General features: G+C 40.0%; 1 protein-coding gene across 5 annotated transcripts in view; it reads right to left on the bottom strand.

Moving 5' to 3' along the window:
• amph (amphiphysin) overlaps positions 1 to 14,952 on the bottom strand; it is a 202,642-nt gene that overhangs the window by 139,836 nt on the left and 47,854 nt on the right. For all 5 annotated transcript variants that reach the window (XR_011352088.1, XM_069920633.1, XM_069920635.1 and 2 more), the window contains exons 2-6: positions 10,459 to 10,539; positions 8,041 to 8,095; positions 5,250 to 5,344; positions 2,821 to 2,916; positions 137 to 244 (exon numbers count right to left, since the gene is read on the bottom strand). Coding sequence is in view for 4 of the 5 variants with exons in the window: in XM_069920633.1 (XP_069776734.1) it covers positions 137 to 244; positions 2,821 to 2,916; positions 5,250 to 5,344; positions 8,041 to 8,095; positions 10,459 to 10,539 (435 nt within the window). In the remaining variant the exon portion in view is untranslated. The remainder of the gene's footprint in view (positions 1 to 136; positions 245 to 2,820; positions 2,917 to 5,249; positions 5,345 to 8,040; positions 8,096 to 10,458; positions 10,540 to 14,952) is intronic.

Consider the following 14,952-nt stretch of genomic DNA (forward strand, 5'->3'; position numbering starts at 1 on the left):
CTGTACTCCCCAATAATGACAAAGCAAAGTATTTCACTTGTACACCATTGTCATTTCACTGCTGCATGTATCTGGTGCAATTTCATTGTGAGGAACAATTTCAAATCAGTAACATAATTGTTTTCAAGCACCCTACCTTGATGAGCTTGCTGTCATCCCTTCGCCTTGAGTGCTGCAAAGACTCCAGATGATGTCGTGCACAGTCATAGTCAACCAGCTTTCTGCTGCGCTTTGCAATTCGAGTCTGTTTAAAATGCAGAGTGTGAACAGAACCACTATTTTATAGTCAGCACACATTTAGTGCATTTCACCAAGACAATTCATTTGACTGTGACACGAGAAGAATCGTCCCACTTATACATCACCAAGGAGAAGGAGATCAAGTGTCATTGCTGGGTTATAAGAGGTCAATTTAATATTACCTTCTGTAATTTGACAAGTTGTGGAGGGGAGGAAAGCCTCTCATGATACCAAGACATTCCAAAATCAGTCATTAGTCCTGAACTAAATATCTTTATGGTGTTTGCTTGACTGTAAGATAAGCAGTAGCCAGCATGTGCACAGTGTTAACTCCACAAATAGCAATCCGATAACCTTCGTATTATCTGATACCATTGTTTGAAGGATACAGATTGGCCAGAATATTAGGAAGGCCTCTAATAAAAATAGACTAAGAATCTTATCTGGAGTAAAACTGGTAGCCTGCCTTGGAATGGTGATGGCTCAGCATCTTGATGTTTATTGCATTTTTTGTTCATTCACCAGGGGCCTGTTCCTGTACTCCATACCCACTCACTGGGGTTACCCTATTCCTCAGGGCCCTGTTCCTGCACTCTCTGCCCACTCACTGAGTTCATGTTCCCCATTCCTCATTCATTCTCCAGGACCCTGTTCCTTCTCTCCCTGCCCACTCACTGAGGTCCCTGTTCTCCATTAGGGGGCCTATGCCTGCACTTCCTGCCCACTCACTGAGGTTCTTGTTCCTCCACTCCCCAAGGGGCCTATTCCTGAGCTTGCTGCCCACTCATTGAGTTTGTCCCATCCCTCATGGGTCAGTTCCTGCATTCACTGTCCACTCACTGAAGTTCCCATTCCCCCATCACCAGGTTCTCCCTGCTCACTCACTGAGGTTCCTGTTGTCCCCTTCCCCATCCATTCACAAGGACTTCCATTCTTGTGCTCTCCAACCACTTACCAGGGGCCTGGTTCATCTACCCTCCTCTCTAATTGGTGGGTCATCATTTCCAGCACTCTCTTGAAATTTACCTCGTTGCATTTCCAGCGGTCCTTTAAATTTAACCGGGTTAACTCAAATGTAACCATGTAATATTCTTATTTTCCAGTAAGTGAATTAAATTGTAATTTGAATATTAATAACATTACATCGGGTAGTCCAGAAATTCTGCTGATCCAACAGCAAACTCTTCTGCAAGCAGATTTAATGGTGTTTCCTCACAGATACTGAATGGCCTGATGAATAATTTTAATAAACTGTAAATCTGGAAAAAAAGGCAGTAAGTGTTGTTTTTTTCTTTTGGATTGTTGTGAGGATTTGCCTGCTGCTTTTAAAAATTACGTGCTTTGATCTGTTATTTTTAAAATTTATTCAAATAGGACGTTAACAGGCCATTTTGGCCCATGAGTCCGTGCGCCCAATTTACACCCAATTAAACTACACCCCTGGTATGTTTTGAATGGTGGGTGGAAACTGGAGCCCTCAGGGAAAACCCACACAGATATGGGGAGAACGTACAAACTCCTTACTGACAGTGTGGGATTCAAACCCCGGTCCTGATCACTGGTGCTGTAACAGCATTGCGCTAACCCTTATGCCAACCATACCGCTGGGTGGGCAGATGGATCTTCAGTTCAACATTTCAACCTCCAATGAATTAAGTCTCTGCTAAGGAACTTGGATCCCAACCTCAGACAAGAATGCTGTGTCTGAACTAGTGCAGGTACAAATTCTCCCTCACAACACTGCACTTGATAAACACATTGATAAAGCTCATTTATACTTCAACAAATATGAACGATTGCTATTCATTCACAGAAATGTATGTTTGCTCGAGGCAGCAGGAAGTTTAAAAACACAGCTCCAGCCCCAGAAACGGGAACAGTGCCTTGACCGAGCCAAGCAGAAGGAGATATATAAAAATATAAACATGTTATTAAAAGGTGGCTGTGTGAATAGACAAGGCCATAGAGAAGAAAATGGACTGAGTATGAAATCTATATTTATACCAAGAACGTGGCACACAAAATAAGGAAATGATATAGAATCAGTTCAAGACTCAAAGGCTGAAGTTAAACATGCATTTACTGTATATAGGCTTGTCTTACACCCCAAAGTGGCTTAAGGTTAAATTAAAATTTATAATTTAAATTTAAAATTAGAAAGCAGCCTGGTAACAAGCCCTTTTGGTGTACTGGCCCGTGGCGCCCAATTTCACACCCCCAGTACATTTTGAAGGGTGGGAGGAAACCGGAGCACCCGGACAAAACCCATGCAGACAGTGGTGGTTGGAGGAAGGAGATAATGGCAGCTATGTGTTTAATATAGGAATGCCAATAGATAAAGATTCAGTGAGGGTCCTTTGACCTTGGCACATGAGGTAAAATGGGCGATATCTGATCAGTTCCCCAGACAAATCTCCCGATTTTCAATTCTGTTAACTTGATGAATGTCGAACAATGAGAAGCCATTCCAACATCATCTGATTTACACTGGTGTTGGAAGTCAAAATTACCCTGAAGTGGCACGGGCATTTTAGGTGGAGATCACCAGCCTCGATTGAATACACTGTATTTAGATCATACCTTAATATCAGGAAACTGCCCCAAGTATGTGTCCAGTGTCAACAAAGCCTGGTCAACCAGCTTCTGGTGGAAGTCTGCCCACAATAAATCAGAACTCTGAGAAGTAAGCAGAGAATTGCTTCTAAGCTTATAAAGGCAACAATACAAATTGTATCTTGATCCAAAAATAAAATACAACTGATTCAGAGACAAGTGGTTAATTAAGTGACAGGAATTAAATGCACAAATCAATGATAATACAAAAAAGTTGTGGCAATTAACAGAAAAAGTGTTCACACAGCATGCCTCTCAAAGCTCAGAATCGGATTATTGTTCATTGACACTTACTTTAACACACTCATCCACAAGGATACAGGCTGGCCATTGGGGTGTGTATGGCAAATTATCATTGCACCTCTATTTGCCAAAATAAGTGTGATATTTTAGGAAAGAGGAATGCTGACCTATAGCACTTGACGTCCTTGGAAGAGTTCTTTTCTCCAAGTCACAAAGACAGAAACTTTGGAGGTAATGCAAATGGTGAAATCAGAGCCCTCCCCTAAAGTAAACAGATTCCTTTCCTCATTGCCAAGATGATTTCAGTCGTTAGTCACCTTGCTTAGCATTCTCAAACAGTTCAATTACCTCCTTTTTACAGATCACACACTGACCACAATTCCTAGTCTTATCAACCACATCCACATCCTACAAGTGACATTTTGAAAAAAAAAATCACAATTAATGCCACTCTTATGCTCAAAATCACGCATCCTAACACAATTATTTTTTTAACTGAGACAGCATTAAAAGGTACAAGGCCCTTCTGGCCGATGAAGCCTGTGCCACCCATTTAATCTACTATGGCCCCTATGGCTAGAAAGTTGAATGAAATGGAACACCTGGTGAAAACCCATACAGACCATGGGGAGTCTCCTTACAAATAGCGCAGGTCGCTGGTGCTGTAACATTGCACCATTGAGGTTCAGTTACATCAGCGACTTGCAGGATCCTACATCTTTCACTCCAGCAATGAGCATAGAGGTCAAAGGTAACTTGACTCAGTTAGTTAGAATATGGGCAAGATTATGCTGACTGACCTGATTCACAAATGAACCAAGCTCAAATATTCAAAGATCTGCGCTTTGTTAACAGGCTAAAAACATGTAAATTTTGATTGGCCTACATTCAGGGATACCCATGTGAGGTGTATCCCCAAGAAGGCAACCAACAACACAATCAGAGTCTTTCTCACTGTTACTTTCAGCCAGAAGATACAGAAGCCTGATGTTTAGCACTTCTAGGTTCAAGAACACTTTTTCCCAACACCTATCAGGCTCATGGACCTCTCCAAACTACCCCAACAATAAACTAATCCTGGATACCTAAAGGTCTGTCTGCACAAATGAAACATTGCAGCGGCTGCTAACAGCGGCATTACTCAAATGAAGTCGATCAACACAACAGGAGGGTGAACCAGTAGCTGACTTTATTTGAATCTCTCACGCTACTTTTAGTGGATGACCCACTTCCTGTCTGGGGCGCGCTGGTTTATGGGAGTGACGTCTTTGCATTGCAGAGTCACTGCCTGCCCAGCGACGTGCAACCAGGGAGTGGTGACATCACCCAGGCAATGCGGTTCACGAAATGCAGGCTTCTCCTGATAAGGGAAAGGGGGCCCATGCCATCTTGTTCCAATTGACTGGGGCGGCGATTCAGCCCGTCTAATTGTGCAATCACTTGGCCCGCTACAACATAACTTTTTTGCAGTGCCATCTATGAATACTTATTTAACTATCCTTTTATATTTATTATTTCTTTTTCTGTCTCATTGTGCACTAAATTCAACAATTCAATTCAATGTTGGTCTGTTGAGTGTATATGGCTTGAGGGCTGGAAGGGCCTGTTACTGTGTTCTATCTAAATGAAATTTCAAATATTGTTGTAGGCTACATGAAGTAAGAATATCATATCATCTGTATGTTATGCTCATACATATGACAATACACTCATAATTTTACAGGATCTAGTTATAAATTGTTATTGTGGATTTTAAGAATCAAGTTCACTCTCTCAGTGGTTCAGTGAATAAACTGGTGATTCTTTGTAGGGTGACTCTCAACATGCTCAAACATCAGCATTTCAGTTACTGAGGCTTGGGTGACCTTTTCTATACTGTAGTCATCCCAAGTTGAACAGTTTCCCACAAGCTGGAAAGATTAGCTCCATTCCCACAAGGAGTTTGTAGGAGGTGGGGTGCAGCATTGAAAAATACTTGCACCTCTTTAACACTCCCCCAGTCAAAACGTCTCAAGGTACATTACTCTGTGAGCATTCAGTAAGTGCTCTTATTTGCTCAGATCTAGAACAACAAAAATGCATCATTAACAAACAAATATTGGGCACTTTTTCTGGTGAACCAGTCGCTGTATCTGACCTGGGCTCATCCTTACCTGGCCGACAGCTTTAATGTCATCCCTGCCATACCATTCAGGCTCATACACCTCGTGCAATGACTCCGTGAGCTTTGTAGAAGCTTCCTGCATGCCTATAGAATTAAACAGTTTCGCATATTCAGAACACCAACCAACCCTCGGCATAAATTCTTGCATTCAAATGTGTTCCTTTATGTTGTCATTGTTTCAGAACACTGCCATTATTTTACCATCAAGCAATGGGGGGGAATCAGTGATTAATGGGGCTCAAATACTTTTTGGCATGAAACAATGAAGGATGGGAATTTTGCCTCTTTTGTTTGGATTATTTTAAATATCTGTTGATTCCATGAAGTAAAAACATAACATTTTTATGAGTAAACTGACAGATGCACCAATGATTTTGAAGAACTTGAGCCCGATGACAAAATTTCCCTTTGTACAATCAAATCTCACACCCTCTATCCTGTCACCAGGTCATAGATAGGTCTCACTGTGTAGAGAAAGCTGCCCTTCAGGTTACTTGCAAATTTTCTCCCCTCACCTCAAACCTAGACCTGTCTAGTTTTAGACTCTCCTACCCTGGGGAAAAAACTGGCTACTAACCTTATCCATGCCCCTCATTATTTTTTATTCCTCTGCAAGGTCACCCCTCCGTCTCCAATGCTGCATGGAAAATAGCCTAGCCTCCCCAACCTCTCTTTGTATTTCAAGGCCATTCAGAGTGTCTTTGCTCTTTTTATAAATTGGCAGTGGTTACAGTGGTAGGGATAAGGGCATGGTCAATAAGTATGGGTATATTTTTATGGAGGCAGTTAAGACAATGACATCATGTGCTTTCTGTTATTACCAAACTAGCTTCACTGGACTTGATTATTCAACTGGATATCCAGGAGAAACACAATTGAATTCCACTTGAAAAGACCCAAACAATTCAAATGAGGAATCACAACATCCACACTACATTCGTAGATTTTGCTATTTTACTGCAGTGATTTTTTTTTCCCCCTTGCAAGGCCAGTTGCCTGTTCAGGTGCTGCTGGTCATCCATGTCATTTGCTCCCCACCAGCCCCCACCCCACAATGATAAGTTCTGTATACAAGAAGGAATCACACCAAAGAACTTCTGCGGGCTGGGAATTGAATGCAGGTTTTTAGTGTTTGGATGGGTTTCACAGGGAGAGGTCAGACAATTTTCATGCATTTTCAGCTGAATTTATGCTAAGTTCAACATGGTCTAACTAACCCAAAGATCTAAAAAAAAGAAAAAAATTCCAATTTATTGGCAATTTGATACATGAGGTTGCTTGGGATGAAGTAGGAATTAAATTCAGAGAGATCCAAGTGCTGGGGGTTGGTGCACTGTTGGAGGTGGTTCCTCGATGCCTGCATTACCACAGTGACTACTCTGCCAAAGTAACATGGTGGTTTACCATCTACATTGGGATATCTTGGGACTGAGGAAGATGCATTAGAAATTCAAACGTGACTTTCTCTTTTGAGTGACTAGACCCAGCAATTTGGTTCCGAGTTCAAGGTTTCCTAAAGATCTCCATATAGCCTTGCACTAAATTATCTGCAATGTTAATTTGGTTGACATGAGAGCCATTTCCAATGGAATTGAGTTAAACTGCTTAAGAACGTCAACAACTCCATCACATTCAGTGATCAGGATGATGGAAAGTGAGCTGGGTGGATCGTATTTTTTCATCAATTCTTAAAGCAAGATGCACTCCTCTGGAAGAACTCAGTGGGTCAAGCAGAATCAGTGGTGAAAAAAAATGGTTGACATTTTGAGCAGAATCCCATAATCGAAGCTTGACACATCAATTATCCCTTTTCTCCCACTGATGCTGCTTGACCCATTGAGTTACTCCAGCAGACTGTGTTTTGCTTCAGATTCCAGCGTCTGCGGTCTCCAGTATTTTCCGCCTATCTTTTTAAAGGTGGTTTAAGAATCTCCCATTGGTGTGTCTACTATATTATGCAGGAAAATATCCCACTTAGTAAATTCCACCCATAGTTATGACTTATCAGATGGTCTGACTTCATGAGGAGCCTATGTTCACTAAATGATTCCTGTATTAAGAAAAGCACATTGAGCAATCTGAACATTCACCAGTTAACTAAACAAGATCACATTTCATTTGTTCTTTGCATATCAATATATATTGTTGGTAAGAAACATTTCCGGGTATTATTAATGGAGCTTTACATGGGTTTACTAAAGTGAACTGTTTAATAAATGCTACTTCTTATGTTTTTCTAAGGAGGAAATCAAAGTTTTAACAGTTGATACTATGCTTCAGGTGTTTTGTTTCCTTAGTAACAATGTAGATCCCCCAGAGTGTTAGCAAAATTATCTTCTCCTAAAATCTAGAAACCAAATAATAAATGTATCAAGCTCTGAGTAAAACACCAGATCTCTGATTTCCACTCTGTGAAGTTCTCCCATTTCTTGCATCCAGGATTAACACTTTGGGGAGGTGGGGTGGTGGTGGGATGAGAGGGGAAGCAGTGCCACAAGGCACTGTTGCCTTCCTGAGAAATCAGCAGGTGGGGAAACTTAGAGATTGTGGGTGGAGGTGACAGATCCTGTGTTGATGGAAGCCCACAGTGAGAGCTCAGGAGCGCCGAACAAACTGTTTTACAGGGTATCGAGCAACCTTGGCAGGACTAGGAAAGCTGGGGTATTTTGAAAGTGATTGATACCTAAAACAAGAACACATGGTAGAAATAAACTGCTGAATATGTCAACTTTCCATGTCAAACATGCGTCATAACATTGAACATCAATCTGTATGATAACCTTTCACTGCAGTTAGGTAGCCACGTAGTTCTCTCTGTAATCGACAACCTTCAGCCTGGAAAAAAAACACAAACATGTAATAACCCTAACAATGTAATACAGCAATATCATCCTTCATTGTTGACACACATGAAGGATGTCGCGCATCGGACTTGTCAGCCACAAACGAGCCTGCAGTTGACGTGGTCATTACCCCTCATAAATCTTCGTCCGCGAAGCCAAGCCAAAGAAGAAGAATCCACCCCATCTCCCACCTTCCAGAAACTCACAACCAATCATCAGGGTTCTTTTAGGTGATGAATCTGCCACGGTCTCTGATCCAAGGAGGTAATTGAAAATGGCAAAACACTATCTCACATAGAGTACTGTTCCTTTATAATTCATGGAACCTCCTTCCAAGTCAGAGAGGCCACAAAACAAAATCTTAGTTCTCTGTTGCTATCATCACCAGGTTTCTCTGGCACACCAGGGCTTACACAAGTGTGGCAAGGGGCACCTTTTCCCCCACCCAAAATCATCATACATATTAAGGAAGTACTAGTACATTTCTATGAGTATGAAATGTGCTCCTTCAAAAGTGGCAGAATAAAAATCCTTCGTATTTTCCTGCAGGCTTCTTTGGAACAATCTGAATGTGTATGACCGCACTAAAATTCATCACAAAACTGCTAACTTCATAAGATCACCATGTTGTCCTAATTATGGGTCATCAGAGCAAAAGCAAAGGTAAAGGAGTAGACCATCCAGCTCTTCGACTGATCTTCAACTTACCATCTCATTTTCCTGCACTATCCCAAAATGCCTTAATTCCATCAATATTGTGTAATCTAGTGATCTCGGTTTTGAATAAATTTGATGGCTTGAGACTGCTTCACCATTGCGACAGAACATTTTAGATGTTCACCACCCCCTCTGAGTGAAAAGATATTTCCGCATCTCAAGCCCACTCACCCATAATTCAACTGGTGCCACCATATTCTAAATTCCTCAGTCAGGGGAAACATCCTTCTATTGAAATCTTGACAGATAGTTAAACTTTCTAAGAGTTTAGTAACACGCATTGAAATCCTCTCTCCTAAATTCTAGAGAACACTGGCCCAATCTATTCAATCTCCCCAGATTCAGCAAACTCACTGTCTCTGGAACCAATCTAGTGAATCATGCCTCTATGGCAAGGATCACTTTTTAAGGGAAGGAAACCAAAGCTCTCCACAGTAGTCCAGATGAAATCTCATCAAAGTCTGATGTCTTAAGACTTCCTTATTCTTGTAACCAAACCCACTGGGTAATAAAGAATGGCATATGATCTGCTCTCCTGATCACTTGCTACACTTCTGTATTGGCTTCCAGTGATGGGTACAAAGCCCAACCAGGCCCATTTGAATATCAACATATCCACATTTTTATGATATGAACAAAAGTGGATAACGACACATATTTACACATTATTTGTTGCCCACTCACTCATTTCATGCAACATTACACCTGAGCTCTCAAAACTCAGGGGATTTGGGTCAATAGAAATAAAAGTGCTGGATCTAAGGCCAAGTGGCAAATTGGATTCAGTCAGGCTGATTGGGCAATGTTTCAGTGATTGCAAGCATCTATCCACAAGATTCAATATTTGGTTGTTTATTTAATATAATCTATGTAATATTTAGATATATTTATAATTAGATGTAAATTTAGAAATTTATAAAGAATAAAGAGTGATCCAATACTGATCTTCCTAATTATCGTTGTACATCTTAATGCAAGATTTGGATAGTCCACAGCTTGCATACTGTGTACAACTTTGGTCTTCTCACTTAAAGCGCATCCATGCCTGGGGTGTGCAATTCTAATTCATTAGATGTGGATGTTGTCCTACAAGGAGAGATGACCTCTCCATCCACTGGGGTGGCATATCATTGGTTCCTAATTACTGTTGTTCCTTCAAGTTTTCCATTCTGCATTTCATGAGCAGAAAGTCATCTCCCTTAGTGTATTTGCTTCTCATCATTAAAAAATATTGTTTCGCTATTCTTCCTACTTAAATGAATTGTCTCATTTTCCCCCCCCACATCATATTTCATCAACTAATCCTTTGTTTATTCACTTATTCTTCCATATTCTTTGCAGATTCTGGGTCCTCATTGATTAATCAATCAAGCAAACATGGATAAGCTAACCCATTAACAAATGAACGTTCAAAAAATGAGTGGTAATCTCACTGAGGTATCCCAGATTGTGAAAGGAATTTGCAGGAATCAATGAAGACAGGCATCAAGTGAGGAAATTAATTTGAGTTGGATGCTTGAGTAGGAATAGGTCCTTATGTTCTTATGTACTGTAACAGAATATACAACTGAAAATATATCCACCTTTAACCAATTACATTGTTTGGAAGTTAGTTCATTCATCCATTTATTTATTTACCTCCTGCTTTTTGAAGTTTTGTACAAATCCTTCAAACTGCTCATCTCTTGTCTCGTCTGCTTTACCAAGCTTCTGTAGCACCTGTACATGAAAGAAACGCTCATGATGTCAGCTGGAACATTCTTAAAAATGGTGCAGTTTGGAATGTTTTTAAGTGATGCTTCAATATTTCTTCATTTTAGAGGCAATTATTAATATTTAATCTTTTTCTAAAATATTTTATTAATAATTTTCCAGACTTGGACTCAAAGAGCTTTCAACAATATCATTGTCAGTGCGTATAATCAACACTGACTACAACTCATCCAAATCCATTCTATAGAGATTCCACTGCTTAGTCCAAACGTATCCCATCCCCTACCCCCACCCCCACCCCCGCGGCTCCTGTGACACATAACATTTAATGCTTAACTAATCAAAAAAACCACAGAACAATAAAACCACTCACAACAAAGGAATAAATCATACATCAGGGAGTTATAGGTATGTCATGGCATGGCAGCCCAGGCCCAGGCCAATTTCTTTTCCTGGCTTTACCTGGCTGGAATGAGACAGACCACCCCCTCCCCCCCCCCCATCTCAAACTGAGAAGGAAGCAGGGAATGCAGATCAGCAAGGCACAGAGCCCTCCCTACAATCATGCTCCTATAAAGTTTAGGTAGGATTGCCAAATCTTTTTGAAAGCGTCATCCCTCCCCCTTAAGTTATATGTGATTTTCTACAGGGGAACATCACGCAATGCTCAAACAAGAGTCAAACTGCCACCAACAATACGATCATTACAAATTGAATTTGATATTTGGACAGCTTCATTTTGTCCATTATATTACCCAACGGGAACAACTCCGGGCCGTGTGGGAATTCCTTACCTATAATTTTCCCTAGGACTTCGCCTAGTTCCATCCAGAAGATCCTCACCTTGGTACATGTACAGGTCACCTGAACAAAGGTCCCTGTCTCAATGCTGCATCTAAAACATTGGTCTGATAATTCCGGCTTAGATCTATTAATCTTTTGCACTGTAAGGTATCGCTGGTGCAAAAAATTGTATTGCACCAGCTTATTCTGTGCATTGATGATTGCAGTCATGCTGGTCCGACACAGGTTGGACCAGTGTTGTTCATCAATCATTATTCCTAGGTTCGAATCTCATTTCTGCCTTGATTTATGAAGGTTTCATCTAGGTCTTTCCACTTGGACGAAATATATTTCCTTGTGTTCTCCCTTTGAATCATGGTCTCTTTGGTGGGGCCATGGTTGGATTTAATTTGTTCTGTAGTAAAGATCTACCAGAAGGTAGCAGTGGAATGTCCTATTTCATAAATCACATTTGAGCCTAAGTTGTTCAAATGACATTTGCTTCACCTGCTCGCAACATTCCTGCATACACCTGATGCTGTTCCAGTGCCAGATGTCCAGGACCTTGTTACCTACTGTGAAAGGTATTAATCGATTTGGAATCAGGGGTGACCTTTGGGACATCCCCACTTCTGTTCCTAAATATTGGTAAATGTTATTTCAAATGTGAATAATTTGTTTCAGTATGGGGCTATTAGTTTTTCCGGATAGCAATTTGACATTCCATTTATAAATGAAATCCTCTGCCACCTTCTCACCCACCAAGTGCAGACCAATTTGTACCCAGGATGACACCTCCCCTCCCTCGAAGAATGAGGAGATGCATCTCGACTGGGCTGTCCAATAATACTTTTTGAAGTCTGGCATCCGTAAACTGCCCAGACTGTAATCCCAGTCTATGTCTTCATCAAGACTCTAGCTACTTGGGGGAAGTCACGTGATGGAGTAGTGACCGGTAAGAAAATACCAGCCCACTCCAGAAAAGTTAAAAAAAAAAAGTAAAGAAAAAGCAAAGCCACAAACACAGAAACCATAACAAATTAAAAATAAAAGTGTGGAGAAAGTGGCAGCAAAGAAAGAAAAACCAAAAACAATGGGAAGAAAAGAAGAAGGAAAGACGTCAGAAGAGAAAGGTGAAGGCCTTACCTGTACGAGGAGGCCCGCTGTGGAAACACCGAACTCAGGACTACAAAGATGGCTCTCGGAGCCAAACAAAAGTGCACAACTGCGCAAGACAAAAACAACACCGAGAGGGGGAGGGGGGACCAGCTGAGGAGTAAATCTCCACAGCTGAAACAGACAAGTATAACACAACAGCAAGACTCCCAACAGGAAAACATAGAAAATAACGGGAACAAGAAGGAAGAGAATAAAAAAAGGAAATCAGAGAAACAACAGATGACCAACCCAGAGGAAGATGACCAACACCAAGACACCTTTAATAAAAATAATAAAAATAAAAATATCCAACAAAATAAAATAAACAACCCAACAAGAAAATCAGAATAGACAGAGGTAAAGGACACAGATCCTGGAGTGGAATCAGAAGAAGAGGAGGGAGAACATCAAACTCTACACAGAGAAATGGAAGATGAAGGGAAGGGACATTAAATTTGAAAGAATATATGGAAACATTAAAAGAATGGCTGACACAAGAATTCAGTGAAATAAAAAGAAGAATAAAAGGTACAGAAGAGAAAGTGAATAGATTAGAGATGGTCATGACAGAAATAGGAAAAAGACTAGACAAGGTGGAAGAATGAGAAACAGCCATAGAAATGGAGGTGGACAACTTAAAAAAAGAAATTAGAAGAATCTGATAAAAAAGTTAAAGAAACACAGGAGCTGTTAGCTCAGAAGATAGATATAATGGAAAACTATAATAGGAGAAACAATATAAAGATAGTGGGCCTTAAGGAAGATGAAGAAGGCAAAAATATGAAAGAATTTATAAAAGAATGGATCCCCAGGATCCTGGGAATGCCAGAATTACAGGAAGGAATAGAAATAGGAAGGGCACACAGAACATTAACCCCTAAACCACAGCCACAACAAAAACCAAGATCCATTCTAGTAAAATTCCTAAGATATACGACAAGAGAAAATATATTGGAGAAGGCAATGAAGAAAATAAGAGAAGTCAAAAAAACCACTGGAATACAAAGGTCAAAAAATTTTTTTCTACCCAGACATAAGTTTTGAACTCCTGAAGAAGAGGAAGGAGTTTAATGCAGCTAAATTTACCCTATGGAAAAAATTTATTTTAAAATATCCAGTGGTGCTTAAAATAGTGATCCCGGGGCAGCAAAGCAAACTGTTCTCGGATCCGGAAAAAGCATGAAAATTTGCAGAACACCTACAAAACAGACAGAGAGATGAAGAGATGTAGCAAGAACAAAAATGAAAACAAACTATATATAAAGAAGAATAAAGTATAAGTAAGAACTAAGAAGGGAAAGAAAGGGAAGAAAGGAAGTAAGGAGGGAATTAAGAGCGTGAGCTTTGTTATATATGAAGATTAAAATCTTTTCTGGGGGGCTGGGTGGGGAAGAACAACAGTCACTGCGAAATCAGTTGACGCTTGCGAGCGGGTTCGCAAATCCAAATGGAGAGGGGAGATGTGGTTGCCCGACAAGGGACAAAGGGCAACTCAGAGAGGGGAGGGACTATTGGGGTTAAAGGAATTTTAGATATGGGAATAGTGGAAATATTTTATGTTTTAGAAATGTTGTCTTACAATGTGTTCAAAAAAAGAAAACAGAAATGGATAAGAAGGGAAGGTGATGATGAGGAAACAGAAAGGAAAGATAAACAAAGTATGAAATGGCCATGTTGAACTATATGACTATAAATATTAATGGAATACATAACCAAAGGAAGAAGCTGTTAAATTTGCAAGAAACACATCTAACTGAAGTGGAACACAAGAAATTAAAGAGAGATTGGATAGGACATGTAACAGCAGCATCATATAATTCAAAAGCCAGAGGAGTAGCTATATTAATCAATAAAAATGTACCAATCAAAATAGAAGAGGAAATAATAGATCCAGCAGAGAGGTATGTAATGATAAAATGTCAAATATATTCAGAATTTTGGAATTTACTCAATGTATAAGCACCTAATGAAGAAAATCAAAAATTTATGCAAGATATCTTTTTGAAGATCACAGATACGCAAGGGAATATACTAATAGGAGGGGATTTTAACCTTAATTTGGACTCAAACATGGATAAAACTGGAAAAAAGACAAACAGAAAGAACAAAGTAACCAAATTTATAATTAAATCGATGCAGGAAATGCAACTTTTGGATATATGGAGGAAACAACACCCAAAGGAAAAGGAATATTCATATTATTCGGGTAGACATAAAACATACTCAAGGATAGACCTATTCCTGTTATCAGCCCACATTCAAGGAAGAGTTAGGATAATGGAATATAAAGCTAGATTGTTATCAGATCACTCACCCCTGTTATTGGCAATAGAGCTGGAGGACATTCCACCAAGAAAGTATAGATGGAGATTAAACTCCATGCTACTTAAAAGACAGGATTTTTGAGAATTCAATGAGCGACAAATTAAAATGTACTTTGAAATAAATACGGAATCAGTGAAAAATAAATTTATACTA

This window comes from Narcine bancroftii, chromosome 2, assembly GCF_036971445.1.
Source record: "Narcine bancroftii isolate sNarBan1 chromosome 2, sNarBan1.hap1, whole genome shotgun sequence".
NCBI classification, from domain to species: Eukaryota; Metazoa; Chordata; class Chondrichthyes; order Torpediniformes; family Narcinidae; genus Narcine; species Narcine bancroftii.